General features: G+C 40.4%; 2 protein-coding genes across 3 annotated transcripts in view; both read left to right on the top strand.

Annotated features, from left to right (window-relative positions):
• Positions 1-22,413, top strand: part of LOC132391180 (uncharacterized) — a 1,045,680-nt gene that overhangs the window by 712,344 nt on the left and 310,923 nt on the right. The gene's annotated exons all lie outside the window — the stretch shown is intronic.
• LOC132391176 (protein FAM133-like) overlaps positions 1-22,413 on the top strand; it is a 46,638-nt gene that overhangs the window by 20,088 nt on the left and 4,137 nt on the right. Inside the window, exon 2 of one of the 2 annotated variants that reach the window (XM_059964041.1) lies at positions 3,156-3,230. The exons of the other annotated variant lie outside the window; for it this stretch is intronic. Coding sequence (XP_059820024.1) covers positions 3,156-3,230 — 75 coding nt within the window. The remainder of the gene's footprint in view (positions 1-3,155; positions 3,231-22,413) is intronic. 2 annotated transcript variants of the gene reach the window in all.

Genomic DNA, 22,413 nt, shown 5'->3' with positions numbered 1-22,413 from the left:
GATTTGACACCAAATTGGGAGGCCAGTGAATTGGGCTTGTAAATCCAAAACTTGAATCTGGTTACGCAGGTAGCCAGACGGGAAACCAGCAAAGATGGACGTGGGTGAATTTATGAAAAACCCGACGGTGGGGGCGCTAGAGGCGGCCACCAATTCAGACTTGTTAAATTTAGCGAAGGGGTTGAACCTCGCAGAAGTGAGGTCGTCCATGAAAAAGCGGGAGGTACGAAGGGCCATAACTCAGTATTACGTTGGGAAGAATGTGTTTGAAGCTGAGGTATTGGAAGATATCCCTGAAAAAGTACCATCAAGTGGGACGGTTAAGTTAGAGGTGGAGAAATTAAGGTTGGAACGTGAAATTAAGTTAAAAGAGCTGGAAGCGGCTGAGAGAGAGAGAGAAGGGCAAAGACAGCATGAAATTCACCTAAAGGAGCTAGAAGCAGATGAGAAAGAGAGGGAAAGGGCCGAGAAAGAGAAACAGAGGCAACATGACCGGGATATTGAGAAGATGAGGAACGAGCGAAGAGATCAAGGGTTAGACCAAGCGGAGCGGTTTAACGTTAGTAGGGAGTTGAGATTGGTGCCCCCGTTCGAGGAGACAGATGTCGATAGTTATTTCTTGCTTTTTGAAAAGGTGGCAGTAAATCAGAAGTGGCCAAAAGAGCAGTGGGTGGTGTTGTTACAAAGTGTGTTAAAGGGGAAGGCCGAATGAGCATATGCGGCATTGTCCCTGGAGGAGGGAGGTACGGAGAATTATGATGAGGTAAAGAAGGCCATTCTCCGGACTTACGAATTGGTACCTGAGGCCTATAGACAAAAGTTTAGAAATTTAAGGAAAGGGTGGAATCAAACGTATACCGAGCTAGCCCATGAAAAGGGGGTGCTCTTGGACCGTTGGTGCACCACGGAAAGGGTGGACGAGGATTATGGGCGTCTCAGGGAGTTATTTTTGATTGAGGAATTTAAAAGTTGTGTTCCGGAGGAGATCCGGATGTATTTGAATGAGAAGCCGGATAAGTCCATTTCAGAATTTGCTAGGTTTGCGGACGAATATGTCCTAACCCACAAGACAAAGACTTCCTCGAATAAAGGTCCCCAGAGAGACCATGGGAACGATCGAGAAAGTCCGACAAGTGAGGCAGAGGTCCCACCGGGAGCTAGCGGTAAGGTTGATGGGGAAAGGCAAGACGGCCAGAAGGTTCTGGGTTTGACCTGTTTTAATTGTGGAAAGGAGGGGCACATTGCATCTCGATGCTTAGCTCCGAGAAAGGAGATAGGAAGAGGGAAAGCCGCAGTCCCTATCGGGTGTGCCGTGGTAATCCGCAAATCGACCAGAGAGCCGAGGGTAGACAGAGTACGAGAAGGCACTGGGAGTTGTCTGTCACACGGAACCGTGTCTGTGACGGAGGGAGATGCACCAGTTCCCGTACGAATCTGGAGGGATACGGGCGCTGAACTGTCTCTGGTTAGCCGTAAGGTACTAGAATTTGGTTGGAAAACGGGCATGGTAAAGGTGGAAGGAATAAATAAAAGGATAGAAATGGTGCCCTTATATAAGGTCATTCTGGATTGTGAGCTGATGTATGGATCAGTTGAAATAGGGGTGCCCTCAGAATTCCCGAGAGCTGACGTGGACATCCTGCTGGGAGACGACTTAGCAGGGGGTAAGGTTTGGTCAGCCATGCTGCCAACCTGGCGACCGGCGAGTGTGGTGGTCCCGCCCCTAGCGCCCAAGGACCATCTCGCCGGCGCGGTCACTCGCAGCATGTCGAGAGAGACAGCTGAGAAAGAGAGCAGTTTAAATCTGGCCAGTTTTGATTTGGCCGAGACGTCTTTGCTGACCCTGTGCCACGAGGGTTTACTTTTGTGCCCCTTTATAAATAAAAACGTTTGAAAATAGTGATATCAGACTTCAACGGACGTCTCTATCTTTGCTGGTAAGTTATCCAGTTACGGGATATGTAACAAAACAAAGTTGGCGTCAAAGTTCAGGCAGAGATCAAAACAGCCAGAGAAATCCAAAAACCAGAAGTGGGAAACAGACAGAGTCGATATTCAGACGGAGAGAGTACAAATACGAATGTTGGAAAGGTTCAGGAAAATTCACTGGCATAATCTGGCAACAAACCGGTGAAAACACAGGATTGAAATACACTGAGCAATAAACAGAGAGGCAGATGATAGGAGGAGCACAATGAGACAGAAGTGGCAGCAAAACAGGTAATACTGAGAAACAGATGAGAGGTGAAGTACTCAGTAATACAGGGGCCAGAGTAGAGCAGGAGCAGAGACAAGAGCACATGGGGCATGAAAACAAACAGGAGCACGTGGCAATACTAAACCACAGATTGACGGCTAGGGGGAAAACACTCAAAAAGACAAAGTTCAACTGGAGGTACTGACAGATCCCCTTTCTTCTCCATTGGGCTGAATTGCTCTTTAGCAAAGTTGAACACAGTGGCCGTGAGAGAGTTGATTTTCCTGCAGACAATTCCTGCCTATGTAGCTTCCAAGGTGCAGCCCAGGCTGTCATCAAGCAGCAATAAAATACATCACTTTTATCAGTCTACGTACTCAGCCTCTAATGGATGTTGTGGATGTTAAACCCAAACCTCAAGCCACTTAAGTTTGAGTTTCCTCTTAGGCACTAACTTTTGTATATTATACAAGATTACAATAATATATTATAAATTGTAAGCAGAAACTTCAAAATTTGCATTACCATTGCACTACATTTCTGTGGACAAAATTTAAATATTTACTCTATAGTGTTAGGTGGATATTCATGTGAGTAAATATAACCACAGCAACAATTTTCAGAAAATGGGGAACTTGGTTCAAAAAAAATTAAAATTTATATCTGTTTTATAGTTTCATCACACCTCTGAATCTATGGACCACTCAAAGTTAATTTATATTGGTATCAAAACATTAGCATGCCTCTTGATTATTCTAGCAAAGAGAGAAAATGATAACGGGTAGAAATTTATCCTTGATCTGTCATACTAAATATGGAAATATTGTACTGACTATGCATTGTAGTTTACTGCCAAATACAAGCTAAAGCAACCCCATATAAGCTAAATATTATGATAACCTTAGATGTTAATCTTTTTTCTCTCATTCTGCTTTTTCTTAAATCATACCCTCTTTAGATTTGCAAGCTACAAATAATGTGGAAATGCTCTTCTTCCCATCATTTCAGAATCTCAAGAATGGCAACTGTGAAGGTAATAGTGAAACTACAGAAAGAGACGATGAAGAAACATCACTGTATTTTAAACTTGCAACTCAAATTGCGTATCAGTATTCAAGCACAAGTGTTGAAAATGGACCTGATCTGGAGTTCTGCACACAGTGAGATATCAAGCTTAAGTTATCAACAGATTGTTGACATAGAAGATCTTTTTTCTCATGCATACTCATTCCAATGTGTAATCAAGGACACGACCCAACCAGCCAACACACTTTTTGTCCCCCTTCCCTCCAGGAGAAGGTTCAGGAGCTTGAAGATTCATACGGCCAGATTTGGGTACAGCTTCTTTCCAACTGTGATAATACTGTTGAATGGATCCTGACCCGGATCTGGGCTAAATATCTGGACCTATCTTGCACTACCTTACTTTCCCTTTTCTATTTTCTAATTATGATTTATAATTTAAAATTTTTATTATATTTACTTGAATTTGTACTTCAGAGAGCACGAAGTGCAGAATCAAATATCGCTGTGATAATTGTATGCTCTAGTATCAATTATTTGGTGACAAGTAAAGTAGAGTAAGTAAAGTCTAAAGTCTTTGCAGAATATCATGTTAGCCCTCCAGCATATTCTAGGATAACTCAGATATCCTTTTAGGGCATTGCCTTATTATATCTAGCAAAAAGACAGCCATTATCTTCCCACTCCTACTACTTTATTAAGAACTTTACTCCGGTTTGTAGTCTAGTCAGCCCAGATGGTTGGTCCTGAGGAATGGCGGTTCAGTCCACTGCTGAGCGTTCCAGTTCCACAAGTGCTCCATGACACGTTCCTCCTGTAAAACTCATCAGCCTTTTGTCAGCCTGTGAGGTCAAATCACACAGGAACAAAATGACAAAAGGATTCAGATACTATGAGAATGTACAGTGTATATAAAAGTTTGGTGATTGGTAATTGGCTTTAGTGCTATCACATGTATATATAGTAAAAAATTGTTTTGTATGCCAACCAGACAGATAGTTCCAAATATAAGAACATTGAGGTAGAAGAGAGTAAAACACAATAAAAGAATGCAGAATGTAATGTTACAGTTACAGAGAAAGTGCCGTGCAAATAAAGTGCAAGGGTTACTTGAGATAGACAGATCAGGTGTTCATCTTTATTGTACAAGAGATCCATTCAGAAGCCTTGTAACTGCTGGATAGAGGCTGTCTTTGAGCCCTGTGGTGCGTGTTTAGCAGGTTATGTATCTTATGCCAGGTGAAAGATGGATGAAGGAAGAATGACTAGGATGAAATGGGTCCTTGCTTATACTGGCTGCCTTCCAAAAGCAGCATGAAGTGTAAACAGAGTCAATGGAAGGGTTTCTAGATTGACTAGGTGCATTCACAACCCTTTGTAATTTCTTCTGGTCTTCAGCTGAATAGTTGATCATAGAAAGCTGTGATGCTTCTGGATAGAATGCCTTTTATGATCCATCTTTAAAAATTGGTGTGGATGTTGGTGAGAAAGAACTACAGTCTACAAATTGGTGAACGTGAATGCATCAAGGACAGTAGAAGTAGACAAATCAATTGTTTTTGTTCTTGCCATGAGGTTGAAAGAATGGAGACTGTCATTTTATGAAGCTGATCTGCATCCTCCATTTTGTGAACTGGTTTTGCTTGACTCAGTCAGTGCTTTAAAGTAGATATAATGATGCTCGGGCAATCTGCTAGCCTAGAGATCATTTCCAAACAAGAAGTTATTTGTGACAAGCAACACACACAAAACGCCGGAGGAACTTAGCAGGCCAGGTAGCATCTATGGAAAAATCTATAGTTGACCTTTTTGGGCCAAAACCCTTCAGCAGGTGATGCACCATCAATAACTCACTCTGAGACGTAAAGGAGAGATATCGGCTTTTATTGACTGGAAGAAGGAACAAACAGTGAGTGCCCACCATACCACATCCTGGAGACTGAGAGGCCGGGTTCAGGCCTCAATCGCCTTTATACAGGGGTCTGTGGGAGGAGCCACAGGAGCAGTCAGTAGGGGGCGTGTCCAGACAGGTATATGTAGTTCACACAGCAGGATAGGGAAGATTTAAACTTCTTCAGGGTAGACATCCCTGGAAGATACTCTCCAGAGTAGTAATCAAATCACAAACAAGAGAAAATCTGCAGATGCTAGAAATCTGGGCAACACTCACAAAATGCTGGAGGAACTCAGGGAAGATTTAAACTTCTTTAGTTCCTTGGCCTGAAACATTGACTTATCTTTTTTCCATAGATGCTGCCTGGCCTGCTCAGTTCCTCTGGCATTTTGTGTGTGTTTCTCGGATTCCCAGCATCTGCAAGTTTTCTCTTGCTAGTTATTTGTGACATGTTCTTTGATGATATAACGTACAAGTTTGTGAATGGTGGGGTCTGTGTTTTCCCTGAGTGTTTCGAGCTGGTTACTGGTTTAGTAACTGATTTAGAACAAAGAGCCATAAATTACCAGTTGTCATTTGTGGAAGAAGGGCAATAAATTAATGCTGGCCTGGACCAGAGCCAATAAGAAGGTGTTTCTAGGTCAGTCGTATAACCCATAGCCAATAACACTGAAATGAAACATTCAAACTGGTAAGAAATGACTATAAAAGCAGAAGTCTCAATGCAAAATAGTGACAACTTTCTCCAGTGACTCGCCACTGTGATCGTAAAAGACCCCATTGACGCATGGTGATTGGAGTAGGACCACGAGGAACACATGGCCAGCGTAAACTCCTTTTCTGGGTATTATCTTTTCTATTCTTTGACTGCTCATGGAGGGTCAGGAAAACATAGTGGGTGTGCACACTGGTACTTGGTTATGAAAATTCATGTGCTCTTCCATTGGGAAATAAAAGTACTTGTCAATAATTACTCTGTGTCTCTCTGATCAATATTACCAAGGGATAATCCTTGTAATGAAGATCATCGGGGGCACATTGAATTTCCTTAGCGTTCTGAGGAAGTAAAGACGTTGGTGAGTTTTCTTGGCCATTGCTCCTGTGTGGTTGGACCAGGAAGGTGTATTGATGATTGTTACACTGAGGAACTCAAAGCTGTCAGTCATCTTTACCTCAGTATAATTGATATGTACAGATTCAATAGGTACATTTAATGTCTAAGAAATGTATACAATATACATCCGGAAATTATTTTTCTTCACAAACATCTATGAAAACAGAGGAGTGCCCCAAAGAATGAATGACAGTTAAATGTTAGAACACCAAAGCCCCCCCCATCTCCCCTCTCCCATGCATAAACAGTAGCATAGCAACAATCCCCCCTCCTCCACCAGCAAAAAAGCATTGGCACCCCTGACCAAGCATTCAAGTGTGCAGCAAAGCATCATAAAGACACAGACACGAGCTCTGTGCCCAAAGAACAAGTGTCACTGGGCACACAGCCAGCAGTCAGCTAGCTGCTTATGATCTTCCATCTCCCATGACGCATCAGACGGCGGCACCGGCCTTGAATCTGCCTGCTTCCAGAGCCACAAAAATCCGGCACCCTGAATGCACACGAGTCTTCCAGGCCGCATCCTTGGTATATCGTAAAGTGGCCAGTCGTGAGACCCTGGGAGTGGGTCCCATTTTCGCAAAGAACTGAAGTCTGTGTATAACTCCAGGTCAGGGATTTCAAAAGAACTTGGAAAGGGTGAAAAAGGAAATATTAAAGATAGAAATAGAACTGTTTCCGAAGCTGCATCATCATCCTCCTAAGCCCCACCTCTGTACTCTGCTCTGCTTCCTAATAACTAAATAAATAATACTCAGAACATGAGTTGTAGAGTCCTTGAACATGAGTCTATAGATGTGGAATCAGTTCAGAGTCCAGGTTATTCACGCAGGTTCAAGGGCCTGATGGCTGAAGGATATTAATTATTCCTGAACTGGCAGGTATGGAATCCAAGGTTCTGCATCTCCTGTACTTCTCATTTACAATAAGGAGGTCATTTACTTTAAATTAGTGATCTATTAGCATGTCTTTGGGATTTGGGTAGAAACTGGAATAACTGGAAGTCCACATGTTCACAGGGAGAACATGACAATTCTACAGCAATGGCATCAAGGTCAGGGCCTTTCTTTGGTCTCTGAAGCTGTGAGAAGCAGCAATAACTGCTACACTGTTGTGTCAACACAAGGTATGGTAAGTGTGAGTCTCTTATGCATAGAGAGTTGAAGTCTGCCATCCAGCTACCGGTATTGTACTTGGATGAGATGCATATTTTTTGGTAGACTAGAAATGGACTATTTTAAGTTGCCTTGTCCTGAATTCTTCCTACCTCAGTACTCCTGTTCTTAAACATCTTGTCACACAGCAGAGATTGTGTTATCAACCCCCCTCAATCTCCTTCTCTTCCCTTGATCTTTCTGATCGCTATTCACATTCCCTTCTAACCCTAGCCTCAAACGATGCTCTACCCGTCATTTGGCATCATTTATGAGTTCTACCAAAGAGCAGGAGCTTACTTCAGGGATCATTGCTTGCATGGTGGAAAATGTACTAGCTTTGCTGGCATTCAGGTGGAAAACCTTCTGAACATACTGTAGAATTAAAGTACCCTGGCATTCAGGAAAAGCAGGAGCAAAACCGCGACACCTTAGCTGATAAATCTGCATGAGAACATGTTTAAACCAAATATTTCCTGTCTGTTGAAGAGGAATTTACATTTGCAAGCCACATTATGTGCGGTGCATATTAAATGACAAAATGGCTTGTCATTTTCTAAAGCATTCATTATTCTGCCGCTCAAAGACTGAATGTTGATTTTATAAAGCACATGATTGGCTTTGAAAACTTATCTATAAGCTGACCTTGATTAAAAATATATTAATTGGGTATGACTTATTTTGCAGCAGAATAATGGAGGCTATCTTTAAATTCTAAATTTCATCACATATTGCTCCAAGAAGAATCTGCAGAAATCTGCCGAGTCTAAGAGTTCGGTACAACTGCTCTTTGCTCTTTACAGACCCTCCCAAAAAAGAGAAACTTCCAATTTATGGACACTTCCAACATATAAACATGCTCTTGTAAACACTATTAAATTCAAATGAGAGCCAGCCTTGAAAGAAAAAATTGTTTACATGTAACCTCCCTGCAGTAATCAGATAGCATTGTCTCTTAGGAAAATTGGCTGCCAGTTTCACTGTGGGAGGCTACACCACAGAGTTGCTTCAGAAATTCACCAGCATTAGCTTCTTTCCATACTTGGGCAAAAATACTAAACAATGTAGCAGGCATTCATAATCACTGTTGTGAATTTAATATTTGAGTAATATTGTAACTATACTGTTTGATTGAGCATTCTTGTTCATTTAACTATTCATTATGCATTATACATTAAAGTACATGGATGGCACATGTCATCACACCACCAGGTTATAAGGGCGCGTTTCATTTAAAATAAAAATGAAAGTAAGGCACGCATCTCTCGTGCTCCCTTGTTTTTACTTTCCCTTAGTTTTATCTTTTGGAGTTACAACACATAACACTTAGAATCCATTAAAACCAGCAATTGATGGTGGGGTGTTCTGATTCTATACCATTGTAACTTAGCAGGGGAAGACAATGAATAAATGTTTATTTTAATTGGCCAATAATGCTTTTTTAATTATCATTTTTTTTCTCTTTTTGTTTTTGCACAGTTTGTTATCCTTCGCACATTGCTTGTTTGTCCGTCTTTATTGTGTGCGGTGTTCAATTGATTTTATGTTTTATTTGTATTTACCAATAATGCCTGCACGAAAATGAATCTCTGGGTAGTATATAGTGACATATACTGACATTTGATAATGAATTTAATTTGAAGTTTTGAAGGAAAATGTTGTGTATTTTCTGACTATTGGACAAAATTGACATGATGTCTGTAAAAGTGGAAACTATTCATAACCCAAGGATAGCCTGTACTTTTGTGAGATGGGAAAATTTAAGTCAAGTAAAGTTTATAGACATTTGACTAGAACATATATAATATATATTGAAATGAGACAATGTTTCTTTGAGCCAGGATGTAAAGCACATAACACACAATAGCTTATGAAGCTAAGGATTAAATCTACAGATGAATCACACATAAATAACAAAGTAAAGTGCATTGATATTAAATATTGCAAAATGCAGAACAGATTAACCAGCGACACTTGAAATATGATGTAGCAGGGAGTTCAGAAGCATAATGACCTGGGGGGAGAAAATGTCTCTCATTCTGACTGTTCTTGTTTTTATGCATTATAGTCTCCTGCCTGATGGTAGAAAGTCAAAGAGGATGCTGGATGGATGGGTGGGATCCTTAATAATACTAAGGCCCCTGTGTATGCAGCACTCCTGATAAATGTCCCCAGTGGATGGTAGGGAGACCTCAATAATCCTTTCAACTGTTCCCACAGTACTTTGTAGGGACTTCAGGTCCAATGCTCAGCTGCTCCCATACCAGATGGAGATGCTGTGGCGACCCATTTCCTGGCACATCTGAACCGGCTCACAATTAGCCAGCGTTCCGGCTAAGGGAGATAGCCTGTGGGGATTTGCGAACACAGAGTTTTGGAGCCTCTGCGCCACGGGGGGCAGGTTGAGGGAGGCTTAAAATTGAGGCTGGGGATTTCGAATAAAGTTTTTTCCTTCGACTGCAGTTACCGACTCCGTGTCGTAATTTTAGCGCTGCGTGTAGCACACCGCTACAATGCAACTTTTTAGGATGCTCTCTATGGTGCTCCTATAGAATGTGAATAAGATGGGGGGAGGTTAGAAGCCTCACCTGCCTCAATATTCTTAGGAAGTGGAGGTGCTGTTGTGTTTTCTTGTTCAGGCAGGTGATATTAAGGGCCCAGATGTGATGTGAACTCCCAGGAACTTGGTGCACTTAACTCTCTGTATGGAGGAGCCATGTAATTGTAGAAGGGGATGGTTTGTCTAGACCTTCCTAAAGTCCACAATGACTTATTTTGTTTTCTCCACATTCAGACTTAGGTTGTTCTTCTCATACCAATTCACCAGCTGTGCCACTTCCTCTCTATACTCCTGTCTTGTCATCATTCTTGATAATTGTTGTGGTGAACTATGTATACCTGTCTGGACGCGCCCCTCTGCTGACTGCTCCTGTGGCTCCTCCCACAGACCCCTGGATAAAGGCGATTGGGGCACTGCTCCTCCCTCAGTCTCCGAGATGTCGTGCTCCCTTTTTGCTGCTAATAAGAGCCTATAGTTGACTTCCAGTCTCTGAGAGTTGTTGATGGTGCATCAATTGTATCATCTACAAACTAGATAACATGGTTTGAGCTGGATCCTGTGATAGAGTCATACATCAGCAGTGGGCTGAGCACACACCCTTGGAGGACACTAGTGCTCAGCGTAATAGGACAAGAGACATTTCTACCCACAGGGACTGACTGTGGCCTCACTGTTAAGAAGTCCAGGGGGAGGTATGGAGACCCATTGAGGACAGATTCCCCACTTGTTTCTGGAATATGATGGTGTTGAATGTCAGACTAAAGTCAATAAGAAGCAGTCTGGCATATGAGACCCCATTTTCTAGGTGGGACAGGACAGAGTCTTTTGCATCATCAGTGGATTGATTTGAGTGATAAGCAAACTGGAAGGTGTCCATTGTAGCCAGGAGAAAGGCTTTAATGTGCTTCTTGACCATATAATCATATAGCCAAATAACAATTACAGCACAGAAACAGGCCATCTCAGCCCTTCTAGTCAGTGCCGAATGCTTACTCTCACCTAGTCCCAACGACCTGCACTCAGCCCACAACCCTCCATTCCTTTCCTGTCCATATACCTATCCAGTTTTCTTAAAAATGACAATATTGAACCTGCCTCTACCACTTCTGCTGGAAGCTCGTTCCACACAGCTACCACTCTCTGAGTAAAGAAGTTTCCCCTCGTGTTACCCCTAAACTTTTGCCCCTTAACTCTCAACTCATGTTCTCTTCTTTGAATTTCCCCTACTCTCAATGGAAAAAGCCTATCCACGTCAACTCTATCTATCCCCCTCATAATTTTAAATACCTCTATCAAGTCCCCCCTCAACCTTCTATGCTCCAAAGAATAAAGACCTAACTTGTTCAACCTTTCTCTGTAACTTAGGTGCTGAAACGTAGGTAGCATTCTAGTAAATCTCCTCTGTACTCTCTCTATCTTATTGACTTCTTTCCTATAATTCGGTGACCAGAACTGTACACAATACTCCAAATTTGGCCTCTCCAATGCCTTGTACAATTTTAACATTACATCCCAACACCTATACTCGATGCTCTGATTTATAAAGGCCAGCATACCAAAAGCTTTCTTCACCACCCTATCCACATGAGATTCCACCTTCAGGGAACTATGCACCATTATTCCTAGATCACTCTGTTCTACTGCATTTCTCAATGCCCTACCATTTACCATGTATGTCATATTTTGATTAGTCGTACCAAAATGTAGCACCTCATACATAACAGCATTAAACTCCATCTGCCATCTTTCAGCCCACTCTTCTAACTGGCCTAAATCTCTCTGCAAGCTTTGAAAACCTACTTCATTATCCAGAACGCCACCTATCTTAGTATCATCTGCATACTTACTAATCCAATTTACCACCCCATCATCCAGATCATTAATGTATATGACAAACAACATTGGACCCAGTACTGCTCCCTGAGGCACACCACTAGTCACCGGCCTCCAACCTGACAAACAGTTATCCACCACTACTCTCTGGCATCTCCCATCCAGCAACTGTTGAATCAATTTTACTACTTCAATATTAATACCTAACGATTGAACCTTCCTAACTAACCTTCCATGTGGAGCCTTGTCAAAGGCCTTACTGAAGTCCATAGAGACAACATCCACTGCCCTTACCCTCGTCAACTTTCCTAGTAACATCTTCAAAAAATTCAATAAGATTTGTTAAACATGACTTCCATGCACAAATCTATGTGACTGTTCCTAATCAGATCCTGTCTATCCAGATAATTATATATACCATCTGTAAGAATACTTTCCATTAATCTACCCACCACTGACGTCAAACTTACAGGCCGATAATTGCTAGGTTTACTCTTAGAACCTTTTTTAAACAATGGAACCACATGAGCAATACGCCAATCCTCCGGCACCATCCCCGTTTCTAATGACATTTGAAATATTTCTGTCAGAGCCCCTGCTATTTCTACACTAACTTCCTTCAAGGTCCTAGGGAATATCCTGTTAGGATCCGGAGACTTATCCACTTTTATGTTCTTTAAAAGCGCCAGTACTACTTCTTCTTTAATCATCATAGTTTCCATAACTACCCTACTTGTTTCCCTTACCTTACACAATTCAATATCCTTCTCCTTAGTGAATACCAAAGAAAAGTGGAAATCTTGCCTGTCAAATCTGTTGGATGTCTTTGAGGAAATAATAGGCAGAATAGACAAAGGGGAGTCAATGGACAATGTTTACTTGGGTTTTCTGAAGGCTTTTGACAAAGGTACCATACATGAGGCTGCTTAACCAGATAAGAACCCATGGTACTACAGGAAAGATACTAGCACGGCTGGAAGATTGACTGACAGGCAGGATGCAAAGAGTGAGAATAAAGCAGGCCTGGTTGGCTGCTGGAGACTAATAGTGTGTTGATGGGGTCAGGATTAGGTCTATTTCTTTTCATGTTGTGCGTATGCCATTGATATAGATGACAGAATCGATGGCTTTACAGCCATGTTTGTAGATGATTTGAGATAAGTGGAATGGCAGGGAGTGTTGATGAAGCAAAGAGGTTACAGAAGGACAGACAGATTAGGAGAATGGGCAAATAAATGATTGATAGAATATCATGTAGGGAAGTGTATTGTCATGCACTTTGGTAAAAGTGCAAAGAGACTTGGATTCAGGATTCCATAGAAGTTAAGTCAATGGTGAAGAAAGCAATTGAACAATAACACTGATTTTAAAAGGACTAGAATATTAGAGCAAGGGTGTAATGCTGAGGCTTTATAAGGCACTAGTCACACCATACTTGGGAGTACAGTGAGCAGTTTTGGGCTCCTTTTCTAAGAAAAGATGTGCTGGCATTGGAGGGGGTCCAGAAGAGGTGCAAGAAAATGATTCCAGGAATGAAAGGGTTAATGTATGAGGAGCATTTGATGGTCTGTACTCGCTGGAGTTTAGAAGAATGAGGGGGCTCTCAGGGAAAGCTATTGAATATTGAAAGGCTTAAGTGGCCTGTATGTGGAGAGGATGTTTCCTATAGTAGGGTAGTCTAGGACCAGAGGGCACAGCCTCAGAATAGAGGCATGTCTATTTAGAACAGAAATTATGAGGAATTTCTTTGGCCAGAGGATGATGAATCTAGGCAATTCACTGCCACAGACAGCTATGGAGGCCAAGTCAATCAATATATTAAGGCAGAGCTTGATAGGTTCTTGATCAGTCAGGGCATCAGAGATTATGGTATGATTACGGGATAATAAATCAGGCATGATGGAATCGTGAAGAATACTCAATGGGCTGAATGGCCTAATACTGTTCCAATGTCTTATTGTCCATGTCATGGGTGCAGGGCATGATGTAATTCTCAGAGCAATACGCCTTTTGGAATCCTGCAGAGGAACTTAGATCAAACTCTTCCAGAAGGACAGACATCTATTTTTGGTCTTCCCAACACAAATTGGTTTTATTGCACTGCTCCAGACTGGTGCACCTGACTGACATGTAAGGCATTCCCTAAGTGGAAATCTAAGTCCTTGATACCCTGATGTAACTGACCTTCTTTTGCACCCCATCCCCCAATCTGCAAGCCGCCTTTGCAACAATGCTTCTAATTGTTTGTGCTGAGGCGCCTTCTCCCTCTAATTTGAGCAACAACACATGGCTAATTGGGCCTGCCACGTCCATGCAGTCAGCCTCCAAGTGTTTTGGAAGTCAAAAGTTTTCAGTTAGGGGCAATGAACAATATATTCCTTATACCCTACTGTTCCATCTACCTTGTACACCTCAAGTATACACTCAAATTTCTGGGAAAATGTATTTTGTTCAAATAATCAGCATTTCCTATATTTAGGTATTATAATATGAAATGTTTCACTTCTAAATTTTGCAAATTTATAACGGTAGTGTAAAACAACAATACAAAATATTAAAATATTTTACATAAGCTCATGCCTCTGAGTGAATTTTACAAGAACATATCAAGGATTTGCACCATAGTATGTCCCTTGGCTAATACCAGATTCAAGGACGTTGTTTTAGCTTTACAGGCTAATGCTATCAAATGCACTGACTTGAAAGAATTTGCCATAGCAAATGTCATGAAAATCAAGTTTTTGTTTATGTAAGATTAATTTGGTCTTCCTGGTGTTAATGTCAGCACTACTACACTACATATGAAGGAAATCAACATGAATATTTTTTTAAATAGCAAGCTGATTAGATGTGAAAAATTTTCAACAACACACTCCTCCACTCCTTCCATCATGTTGGTTTCTCTTTAATTCTTTCCCATTGTCTGCTTCAAGCATTGCCTGATGCTTTAGGTACAAAAATGCCCTGATTTTATACATTAGAGTTTTTCAGTGGGAAGAAAGCAGCAATATGAACAATGACCTACCCACATGTCATACAATAGAAGCCTATTTTTCTTTGGCTCCAATTAACTGCTTAACTTAGTTTTCATATACTGATGATTAAAAAATAGCATTTTGGTTTTTGTGGGCTATTCTGATTTTTTTATTTCATTGTCGCCTCAAAAAATGTTGCCAACATTAAAAGAATCTGGTTTTGTAAATCTGGGAATTGCTCGTAGTATGGTATTTAAACAAATCAAGCTATTTTGGTATCTGTGTTGAAGTACCTGATTTCAAAAATATTTACAATGTCTGGGCACTCAAAAATACAATATTAAAAAAGCCATCTATTAGCAGTTAGAATAGATGCAAATAGATTCATAAATAACAGACAATGATTTTAACTGTGACAAATTCTACAGCCATATTATACGACAGTGCAAGGCTAGGTACATTTATAAAGTAAGTGGTTAATTCTCAATAATAATTCATAAATTTTATATCGCCATACTCTGTCACTTAAAGTTAGACTCACAACTGAGGTAGACTGACAAAGGTGATAAATCTTATTTAAAAATGATAAACCTTATTGGGATATACTGGCAGCCAAGGTTAGCTATATCCATTTAGAGTATAGTGCACAGTGCTTGCGAAGTACTAAGTATTTTTACATTTAAAAACCCCGTAAAATGAGAAGGAAGTAAATTATGCTGTATCTCTGAAATTGAAGTATAGAAATGATATTCAGTTAACAAAAACTAAAGAAAAAATCATTTCACTTAGTGAATATAAATTCTTCATTACATTATATTTACCCCAGAAGAAAAGTTATGTATCAATTCTGAAATTCTGAAAATTCTGAAAGGGAAACATCACACAGAGAATGCCTTTGTCATAATCTACTGTAACAAGTATATTGGAAGTCATTTTCCAAAAATATTTGTTCACTAGTTTTATTTCACTTGAGTTACACAAATACATTACACCTTAAAGAATATGTTACAGAGAAATTATGAAAGAAAATCAGATTGTTAATGTGGCTGAAATAAAAAGAAAACTAAACTAACCTTGAAGGATTTAAAAATTAAGATATTCAGAAAATTACAGTGATCACATTTGAAGATGGCAATTAGTGACAAAGTAACTTAAAGGGACGCTATAAATTTGTTAGACCAATTTTCTAATCAATAGGAAAATGATTCATGTTCACAGATTGTTCCTATGTTCTCAAACATATGTCGTCCTTTTCACTGAGATCAGATTATTAATGGGCAATGTGTTTCTATACCTTTTTTCATAAATAGAGGGAACGTAATAGTTACAAATGTGTGGAGATCTTGAAATGCAACAGCATTTAATGGGGTGTTGGCTGTTGCATCTTGTAGTTAACTGAAGGGAAAAGAAAGACAATGTAAATAAGACCCAGCACTTACACTGCCTCAAATTATCATCACTCTTGTTATATTGTTGGAGACAAAAATTTAGGGAATTACTAATGCGCAGCAAGTCAGGAAGTAGCTAATGGCATTAATGCAATTTTCTGGATCTACAGGAGGTTGGGTTAAGAGTGTTACCATATTATGGTTGATTTAACTATGCCCATTCCAATAATAAAAAATATACATACATTTTGTACATAATAAGCCCTGACCTCATTATACATTTGCTGTGTAGTGGTTAGCCTAACACTTCACAGTGCCAATGATTGGGATTCAATTTCACTGCTGTCTGTAAGGAGTTTGCACTCCTGTGACCCATGGGTCTCCTCTGGTTGCTCTGGGTTCCTCTCACATTCCAAAGCAATACGGGTTAGAAAACGCTAGTGAGTGGGCATGCTTTGTTGGAACTGAAAACATGGCAACATTTGTTGGCTGCCTCCAGCACATATTTAAACTGTGTTGGTCTTTGATGCAAATGATGCATTTTACTGTATGTTCTGATGTACACGTGACATAACGTTAATTTTTAAGCTATAAATCAGGGAACATCCATAATTAAATGTCCAGTCCACTAGCTGTTATTTCTCAGTTAATTTAGGCAATGAGGAACTGAAACAATGGACAATGACTTTACTTGTATTTGATGAAACATCTGATTTCTTACTTTCATATGTTCTTAAATATCCATATTCTCTTAATCTTCACTTATAAATATATAAATTTTGAGATTTTCTCAAAATGTCACCAATATTTGAAAGATGAAATATGAAGGTAAGCTAGCCAATAATATAAAAGAGGAATCAATAAGTTTTGTCAGATATATAAAGAGTAAAAGAGAGACAAGAGTGGACCACTGGAAAAATGATGCTGGTGATGTAGTAATGGTGGCCAAAGAAATGGCAGACTAACTTAATAAGTATTTTGTGAGTCTTCACTGTAGAAGATACTAGCAGAATGTGAGAAACATGAGAAAGTAAGGGGGCAGAAGTGAATGTAGTTGCTATAACTAAGGACAAGTTGCTTAGGAAACTAAAAAGCCTGAAGGTAGATGTCAGCAGGACCAGATGGACTACATTCCAGGGTTCTGAAAGAGGTACAGTAGTGTGCAATAGTCTTTGGCACATATACATAGCTATGGTGCCTGAGACCTTTGCCCAGTACTGCATTTGTCATCCTGGAGTGGAGAGTTAGTTTATAAATCTAGCGTAGAAAAAGGATGTTGGGAATGGCAAGGGTAGAGCACTGCGGGGATTTGGGAGTGGTTGGTGGAACAGATGCAGTGGAGGAATGCTGGGATGGGGGTAGAACAGGTGCAGTTACACCCACTCCTGAAACACTAGACAAGGTCATTTGGTTCCAAACAATTGGTTTATTGATCATTACAGAAAAAAAAGAATGTATCTCTGGTGTTTCCTGCTTCTTTTCCTCTCCCATTTACCCAACCATGATACCCCTCTTCCTGTTTCCTTCCCACTCTCAGTCCACCATAGAGACTGTTATGTACCCCGTAACTGGGTCACTTACCAGCAAAGATAGAGAGGTCCGTTGAAGTCTGATGGTGCTATTTTTAACGGTATTTATTGATAAAAATACACAAAAATAATATCAATGCAAACATATAATATACATCGTCAATACTAAATCTAAAAGCGTGGGTATAATAATAATCAATAAGAAATAGCTCTATCATTGTCTAGGGGATAATGTATTGTCCGATGGAAATATAAAAGTCACTTTAGTTCATTCAAACTGCAGCTTTTGGTTGGAGAGAGAGACAGATTAAAACTTGCCGTTCCTTTTATGATGTCGATCCTTCGAGAGTCGTTGGGGCTGATTTCTCCTTTAGCTAAGCCACTTTCCGTGGTAGGGCCTCAATCCCGGGGCAACGGGAAAGGACACACGTGAGCCCTCCACCGGCTATCGCTATTAAACGCTGTCATGGGACTTCTAGCGTTTCTCCTGGTGCGTGTCAAGGGCTGTTCCCCAGACCCTCTTTTATCCTGACTCACAGGGTCTCAGATGTCAATCAGGGTGGAATGATGCCATCCTCCAACCAGCCCACGTTGCCCGAGGGCTTCCATGAAGTACAGCACTCAATACACAATTCCGTCTCCAAGAGACAATGACCTGTTCCATGGCTTTGTATCGCTGGGGCCAGGACATTCCAAACATCTCTCTCTCATCTCCTGGGTCTCCTGACCTGACTTAATAGCGATCTTGCGATTCTCAAACGGTGGGGGGGGGGGCACAGGTGTGTTGGTAAACCTGATTCTGATATGGGACCCATATCAGAATCAGGTTTACCAGCACTCACATTGTCATGAAATTTGTTTTTTCGTGGCAGTGGTACAGTGCAATACATAAAATTGCTACAGTACTGTACAGAAGTTTTCATCATTGTGTGTGTGCGCGCACTGATTAAGTGGTGGTGGTGGGGGGGAATCTCATTGCAATCTATCAAATATTGAAAGATCTGGATAAAGTGAATGTGAAGAGATGTTTTCTATTGTTGAGGATTCTGGGACCAGAGGGCATGGCCTCAGAAAGGGATGTCCAGCTCCAGTTTGAACAGAAACAAGGAAACATTTCTTTAGCCAGAGAGTGATGAATCTGTGGAATGTAATGCCAGATAGCTGTGCAGGCCAAGTCATTGGATATATTTAAGGCAGAGGTTGATAGGTTCTTGATTAATCAGGGTGTCAAAGGTTATGAGGAGAAGGCAGGAGAATGGGGTTGAGAGAGATAATGAATGAGCAACGTGGTATGCCAGAGCAGACTTGGTGGGCGGAATGGCCTAATTTTGCTCCCATGTCTTATGGACATTTCTCTTCATGGGTCACCAGGACAAGATCATATTTGGTCATAATTTTTTGAGGGATTCTTTTTGATCTGGATACAGAATGAGAGGAGAAGATAATGCCAGACTGTTAAAAGGAAGTGGAGCAAGAAAGTAGGAAGATGAGCCCCTTTCTCTCTTTATAGGTATTGGGCATCTTTTCTCTTCTGACCATTTCCAGGAATGTCAAGAGCCCATCTGGGAAACCTAGATGCCTCTTACTCAGCCTCTGAGATAGTGCTGTCCAATGACTCCTTACAAACGATGGCCATTGCAATCAGTATGCTATGATTTCCAGAATTTCATTCACTGTGATGGACCTGTATTAAATACACTTAGACCTGTTTGAGACACTCCATTGTAGAAAAGATATAAAAGTCATTAAGTGAATGGAGCTTGGATTTGCCATGCTGATAACAAGCAATCCTGATCCTAACAATTTCACCATTTTTTAAAATTTATTAAAAACATGTTGCACAATGTATTATGCACATTTAGACTCCTACAAAAAAGACACAGCATCTACCAATAAAATGTTAAAGGGAGTGTCTTGGAGGTTTGCATACAAAACGTGGCATTTTGCACATTGGGTGTTTGTCAGTCTTTCTTTGTGTGTGGGTTTTCATTGTTTCTATCATATTACTTTGTTTTGCTGTGAATGCCTGCAAGAAAATGCATCTCAGGGTTGTATATGATGACAATTATGTCCTTTGATATTAAACCTAATTTGAATTTTGAACTTTGGAACTTGGACTGTCTGATAAAACAGAAGCTGTGTCATTGCATGTCAGTTGTGCAAAGGGTTTGCAGCTACTGTATCATTGCCACAGTGATTGTCAGACCTTAAAGCAAAGTCCTCCTCTGGCAGCCACAGTTACATACATAGCTGCATGGCAGTGAGAGAGAACAAAGAGGAGGAGAAACACAGTGATGGGTCATAGAGGTACAGAGTTATATAGCAGAGAAACATCATTCTTGGACCATTAGATACAGGTATGTGATAACGATTAAAGAACCTCTCGACACTAAAACTATTTTTCCTTCAGCAGCCTCATTAACTCCTCGCCCAACTATGACCTCTGGAATGCGTGCCTGAACTGAGTCTCATTTTGCAGGTGGCCTTGCACCATTACAGCCTGTGGGATGATGAAGGGAGTAGATGCTGTGGAATGCATTTCTAATGAGAATTATGTAACAGGTCCATGAATGGTGATAACATTTCCATACTCCTGAGTCTGAAAATCAAATCCAGTAGATTCTGTCTCGAAGACATAAGTGCAGACCCTTTAATTAAGTCCCACTGCTAAATCCTGCATTATGTTTCCAGAATATTTCTGTCGGTGTTCAACAAATGATTTGGATTGCCCCAAAAGCTTTAATTTACACCAGCCAAGGAGGAAATGTACAATATGCAACTTTTGACATCATTGCGTGGGCGTCTGAATCTGCAAAAAATGAGAATATTGCATTGATGTGTCTGGGTAATTTCTCGATAGGTGTGAATTAACACAGGTAAAATCACTTTAGGCATGATTTATGTGTGGAAAGTGTTCACAAATGAATACAGTTTTTAAACATATTTACAGGAATAGATTTGACATAGTGGAGCAGGGAAAGTGAATCGATTTATTGGAATGTTTTTAATGAAGAGTAAGTGAATAGAAGTCTGTTCCCTTTGATTGTAGAATCAATGATAAGAGCTCATCAAATTACACTTGTCACTAAGAGATAGCCAGAAAATATACTTTGAGAAATTAGTTGGCACGTATTTGTTGTTAAATAGTATACTTTGCCATAGGGAGTTATTGACCCTGAATTAATTCGATCTTCCAAGGGAAAAAGTAAACATACTTGGAGAAGAAGAAAATATTGGGCAATGGAATTAGTTTAGTGCTGATGTAAAGCAGTCTTCTTTACTATAGGAATCTTTGTAATACTGATGTGACATTTTAGAAGGACCCTAAGACTAGCTAGTACTCCAGCGAGCAAATATTAAAACAGACATTTAGATCTAGAGTAAGAAAACAAATCATGCATCATGTGAAATTTTCCAGAGGTCTGCTGTTTAGAAAGGCCATAATATTTTTCACAAGGTAGACAAGTACCATGATGGAAACAAAACTATATTGTTTTGTGAGGAAATGCTGAGTGTCAATGGGGCATATACTTCAGAGAGAAAAATAAATTGGTATGGATTTTTTAAGTGAAGATTTTTTTCCATGAATAACTGATAGAATAGGTTTTTCTGGCTGCCTGCCAGTTATGATCATGTTGTCTTCCTCTTTTTCTTATAGTTTGCGAAGGAGTATACACAGAATGGTGGCATTTTGTTTGCTAGATGAGTGATTGGAAGCCTCAATTTTTGATCCGGAGAGGAGTTTGAAACCTACCACAGCAAATGGGGAATTTATGTGCAAGTTAAATAAAATAGAAATCCTGTATCAATAATGATAACAACGATAGTGAAGCAATTGGAATGTTGTAAAAGAAAGCTGCACATGAATGCCCTTCAGGAAAGGTTTGGGAGTTATACAGTACAAGTGACAATGAAAGCCAGGAGTGTTATTAACTACCCTTAAAATTACATAGTTCAGGACAACTAAAGAAGGCTTTGCAATCAACACCAATTTTCCATGAATGAATAACAAGTTACATATAACTATAAACATGAGAGTTTATCTTGAGCGACACAAGTCAGGTAGCATCCATTGAGGAGAATAAACAGGTGACATTTCAGGCTGAGATCCTTCATTAGGACTGGAAAGGAAGGGGCAGAAGCCAGAATACGATTAGGGAGGGGAAGGAGTACAAGCTGGCAGCTGATAGGTGAGACCAGTAGAAGGGGAAGGTGGGTGGTTTGGTTGGCGAGGGGGATGAAGTAAGAAGTTGGGAGTGGATAGGTAAGGGGTTAAAGAAGAAGGAACCTAATAGGAGAAGACAGTGGAGCATGGAAGAAGGTGAAGGACAAGAAGCAGAGGGAGGAGATGAGCAGCTGAGGAGAAGAGAAGGAGTGACATAGTAACAAGAATGTGAAATGAAGAAAAAAAAGAAGGGATGGGGAGAAATTTTTGGTAGTTAGAGAAATCAATATTATGCCATCAGCTTGGAGGTTAGCAAAGCAGAATTAAAGATGTTGTTTCTCCAACATGACAGAAGAGGAGGTTGCAGACAGAGATATCGGAAGGGGAACGTTAAGGGGAACACTGGACCCCTAGGCCTGAATCAACGTCGTAGTAGTAGAATTAGTAGTAGAATGGTAAGTCGAATTCAGATAGGCAACCACTGGGAGATCCTGCCTTTTGTGGCAAAAGATCAGAGTTCCTTGTCAAATTGGTTCCTCAATTTGTGTGGGAACTCACTGTAGAGGAGGTTGCACTGGGAG

This window comes from Hypanus sabinus, chromosome 3 (assembly GCF_030144855.1).
Source record: "Hypanus sabinus isolate sHypSab1 chromosome 3, sHypSab1.hap1, whole genome shotgun sequence".
NCBI lineage: Eukaryota > Metazoa > Chordata > Chondrichthyes > Myliobatiformes > Dasyatidae > Hypanus > Hypanus sabinus.
The sequence above is the reverse complement of the archived record's forward strand: the minus strand, read 5'-3'. Positions and strand labels throughout refer to the sequence as shown.